Raw genomic sequence first — 5,000 nt, 5'->3', positions numbered from 1 at the left:
TAACGGATTACTGAAGCAGAGTAACGGATTATTGAAGCAGAGTAACGGATTACTGAAGCAGAGTAACGTATTATTGAAGCAGAGTAACGGATTACTGAAGCAGAGTAACGTATTACTGAAGCAGAGTAACGTATTACTGAAGCAGAGTAACGGATTACTGAAGCAGAGTAACGGATTACTGAAGCAGAGTAACGGATTACTGAAGCAGAGTAACGTATTATTGAAGCACAGTAACGGATTATTGAACAGAGTAACGGATTATTGAAGCAGAGTAACGTATTATTGAAGCAGAGTAACAGATTACTGAAGCAGAGTAACGGATTACTGAAGCAGAGTAACGGATTACTGAAGCAGAGTAACGGATTATTGAACAGAGTAACGGATTACTGAAGCAGAGTAACGGATTACTGAAGCAGAGTAACGGATTATTGTAACAGAGTAACGTATTACTGAAGCAGAGTAACGGATTACTGAAGTAGAGTAACGTATTATTGAAGCAGAGTAACGGATTACTGAAGCAGAGTAACGGATTACTGAAGCAGAGTAACGTATTACTGAAGCAGAGTAACGTATTACTGAAGTAGAGTAACGTATTACTGAAGCAGAGTAACGGATTACTGAAGCAGAGTAACGGATTATTGAAGCAGATTATTGTAACAGAGTAACGGATTATTGTAACAGTAACGGATTACTGTAACAGTAACGGATTATTGTAACAGAGTAACAGATTATTGTAACAGTAACGGATTATTGTAACAGAGTAACGGATTATTGTAACAGAGTAATGGATTATTGTAACAGTAACGGATTATTGTAACAGAGTAATGGATTATTGTAACAGTAACGGATTATTGTAACGGAGTAACGGATTATTGTAACAGAGTAACAGATTATTGTAACAGTAATGGATTATTGTAACAGAGTAACAGATTATTGTAACAGTAACAGATTATTGTAACAGAGTAACGGATTATTGTAACAGTAACGGATTATTGTAACAGAGTAATGGATTATTGTAACAGTAACGGATTATTGTAACAGAGTAACGGATTATTGTAACAGTAACGGATTATTGTAACAGAGTAATGGATTATTGTAACAGAGTAACGGATTATTGTAACAGAGTAACGGATTATTTAACAGAGTAACGGATTAGAGTAACAGATTATTGTAACAGAGTAACGGATTATTTAACAGAAAACATGTAATGCAGGGTTTCTGTGCATCGTTTGTTGATTGGATATTCAGATGTGGGCGTGGCTTTCAAATATGTAGGCAGGGCTGAATGTGAGCTTGCAGTGCATTGAGGAAAGTGAGTGTGTGAGTATGAGTGAGAGAGTGTGTGTGTGTGGGAGTGAGTGAGTGTGTGAGTATGAGTGAGAGAGTGTGTGGGTGTGTGTGTGTGTGTGTGTGTGTGTGTGTGTGTGTGTGAGTGAGTGAGTGTGTGTGTGAGTGAGTCTCTGTGTGATTGTCCGGGGCTCCCAAGCATCATATTTGTTTTCAATGTATCAAAGCCGCCACAAAACAAGGAGCCCTGCACGCATCTGTGTGTGTGTGCGTGTTTGAGAGTGTGTGTGAGTGAGTATGTGTATGTGAGTGTGTGTGTGTGTGTGTGTGAGTGAGAGTATGTGTGTGTGTGTGTGTGTGTGTGTGTGTTGAGGTTCTCACTCGAGGAAATCTCTCTATGTACGGCTCCAGCAGAGCTTCGGCCTCCACCAGGTTTCCCTCCCCAGTGCCTGAAACACACAATAAACACTCAGTATTACGACACAAAGCAGCTGCATGAACAGGACAACTTCACAATAAGCACAAACACGGCAGATTCAAGATTCAAGTGAAGTCTGCAATACAACACATGATTTTTGGCCTGATTTTCAGACTGGATGTGTCGAAAGTAAATGAATATGAAAAAAAAAATGAAAAAAAAAATGAAAAATTATATATATATATATATATATGTAAAGAGTTCAGATGCAAAAGCCTCCAAGTGCCATCTGAAATTTTCTTCTAGAATGATCATTTTTATCAAGCTCGTATTTAATTAATAGGTAATTTTCATTGCCATTTAAGTGAAATTACTGAACTTAAATATACAAGCTTGATAAAAATCATCATTCTAGAAGAAAATTTCAGATGGCACTTAGAGGCTTTTGCATCTGAACTCTTCATATATATATATTCAACTGAAATTAATATATTATTAAAAAACTTGCCATTGCATCATTTCTCATTTTCATTTAGTTTAACTTGACGTACTGATGTACTAAAACTAAAACTGAAATAAAAATTAATAATAACAAAATAAATAAAATAAATAAATAAATAAAAGCTTGGTTAACTGTTTGAAATTGAAGAAATTAAGACAATACTAAAAACATAAATATTAGTATTGTAATTTTACAGTTGTACTGTTATATTATTTCTGAATAATAAACTGAAATAAACAATAATAAAAACTATACAGACATTTAAAATATATATAAATCAGGGTTATTATTGTCAAAATAACTATAAATAACAACAAAATAAACTAAACAAAATACTAAACTAAAAATAGAAATGTTGACTTGGCAATTATGGTGGATTATGGATTATGGTGTGGGGTTGTTTGGTGGGGGGGGGGGATTATGGAGTGGGGTTGTTTGGTGGGGGGGGGGGGGGGGGGTTATGGTATTAAGAATAGGGTGTCATTATAGTTCATGTGCATGTAAAGGCAGACGTCCCAAAACGTTTGGCAACATAGTGTATATAAATATATATAGCTGATTTTAGATCCCATCTGATGCCCAGTTCTCCTCTGTAGCCAAAAGTGTGTTCAGCGCTGGTTACCGAGTATCAGAGAGACGTAAGTGTGGTAGAAGAGCAGCGTCAGCACACACAGGATTGATCTGAGACTGTGACCACCGGCGCCGTCCCGCAGCTGAGACAGACCGAACTCCTGCCGGAGAGAAACCGTTAGAATGTGTGTGTGTGTGTGTGTAGATTACATTAGAGGTCGACCGATTGATTGGCCGATCAGTGAGCAACACACATCCAGATTTCCGCGTCTCACAGCGAGCGAATAGTAAACTCTTTCATGTCTTCCTGAGCATAAACGGACATATAGAGCTAGAGCCATATTGAGTTTGTACACTATATCGATATGTTTTTAATAAACAATATGGAATGAGACAATACTGTATTTTACATCAATAGAGCCTACAGTAGTTTGATATGAGCGCATCTGAAAAACAGCGGATAAAGCAGTGAGCTGATGCGGGGAAAGTGCATTATCCAATTCGTCCGAAACATGAGACAAGCTTTATATTAAAATAGCCCGTGAGATGTGCAGATACTGGCGTGTTTAATGTGTTTGAGATGTGCTGCTCTCCTCAGTGCTTAACTTACTGTTCACAGGAATATTCTCCATCTGTAAATGTTAGAAACAAAATATTTCCATTTTGCGGTCAGGAGTGAACCTCCGCTAATCTTAACAGATTTCCATGAACGAGCGCCGCCGACTGGGCACAATAGAATATGAGCGCAATAATTCTAACAAAAATATACATATTGCTAAAATATTTTTTGTTGAACAATAAATGTGCCGTATGTAGAATTTACACTGGAAAAAATGCTTTTCTTATTCAGTATTTTTGTCTTGTTTCCAGTCCAAATATCTAAACATTCTTAAATCAAGATGCATTTACTAGATGAGTAAAATTACATTTTCTGGGGGAATTAATCAAAATGATTAAGTTTTTGCTTAAAACAAGTAAAATGATCTGCCAATGGGGTCAGAAAAATAAAGTTGTTTCTGTTTGAATTAAGATTATTTTTCTGACCCCATTGGCAGATAATTCTGCTTTTTTAAGCAAAAACTCACTTAATTTAGATTAATTCCCCCGGAAAACAGGACATAATATCTTATGACGTGTTACTCATCTAGTAAATGCATCTTGATTTAAGAGTTTTTAGATATTTGGACTGGAAACAAGACAAAAATACTGAGTAAGAAAAGCATTATTTGTAGAGTATACCTACAAGTAAGTTGTTACATATTACCTATTCTTATTATATTATTTATTTTATTTATGCAAGTTTTTGTGCACTAAAACTTAAATTTTTTCACCTAAAAGTTTATTTGACAGTCTAGATTTTTGATGACCTGTTTTGTGCATTAAAAATCGTCATCATATATCGGCCATCGGCTGCCCTGATCTCTAAATATCGGCATCGGCCAGAGAAAAACCCACAGCGGTCGACCTCTAGATTACTCTTCAATAAAACATCTGTATTTGGTTTAAGGTGTGACGTTTCAAGTGCTTCGAAACTGTGAATCATTTTGCGAAGCAGTTGGTTCGTTTGATTCAAAGTTCCGGAAAGCTTAATCTCTTTCTCCACTAGTTACTCACTCGGTTCCCTGAGAAGCCGATGAACTCCAGCAGTCGAAGGATTCGTGCCGGCAGTAAAGACAGCATCTGACACACAGAGGGTCAGAGTTCAAGCATCACTTCAAGAGAGATTTACTAGTCTAGTTTATCCACATGCACAATGACTCTCAGGGTAATTTCAGCACTTCCTGTCTCATTAACTGACCAGGTTGAAGGAGCCAATCCCCAGCCTGACTCCGCCCTCAAACTGTCTGAAGGCCTCGCTGTCTCTGCCCGCTCCCTGAGGCAAGTTCGACACACTCTGGCAGTCCCTAAACACACACACAAACACACACACACACACACACACACACACACACACACACACACACCAGTTAGATAATAATAATAATAATAATAATAATAATAAAAAAAATATATCAATAAAAAGATTAGATTATATATATAAATAAATTAAGCATATATATATATATATATATATATATATATATATATATATATATACACACACATATACACACACATATATATATACACAGTATATGAGATGCATACGTTCTAATGCATTTTATCTCGATTTGTACTAAATTGATTATTTAATGAAAACAGTTATAAATGACATATAATATC

At 36.2% G+C, this 5,000-nt stretch overlaps 1 protein-coding gene across 1 annotated transcript in view; it reads right to left on the bottom strand.

Moving 5' to 3' along the window:
- ttc39b (tetratricopeptide repeat domain 39B) overlaps positions 1-5,000 on the bottom strand; it is a 30,785-nt gene that overhangs the window by 12,124 nt on the left and 13,661 nt on the right. The window contains exons 8-11 of the mRNA XM_079850159.1: positions 4,576-4,681; positions 4,392-4,457; positions 2,830-2,938; positions 1,669-1,736 (exon numbers count right to left, since the gene is read on the bottom strand). Coding sequence (XP_079706285.1) covers positions 1,669-1,736; positions 2,830-2,938; positions 4,392-4,457; positions 4,576-4,681 — 349 coding nt within the window. The remainder of the gene's footprint in view (positions 1-1,668; positions 1,737-2,829; positions 2,939-4,391; positions 4,458-4,575; positions 4,682-5,000) is intronic.

The sequence above is a fragment of the Squalius cephalus genome (assembly GCF_949319135.1).
Source record: "Squalius cephalus genome assembly, chromosome: 18".
In the NCBI taxonomy this organism is placed as follows: Eukaryota; Metazoa; Chordata; class Actinopteri; order Cypriniformes; family Leuciscidae; genus Squalius; species Squalius cephalus.
The sequence above is the reverse complement of the archived record's forward strand: the minus strand, read 5'-3'. Positions and strand labels throughout refer to the sequence as shown.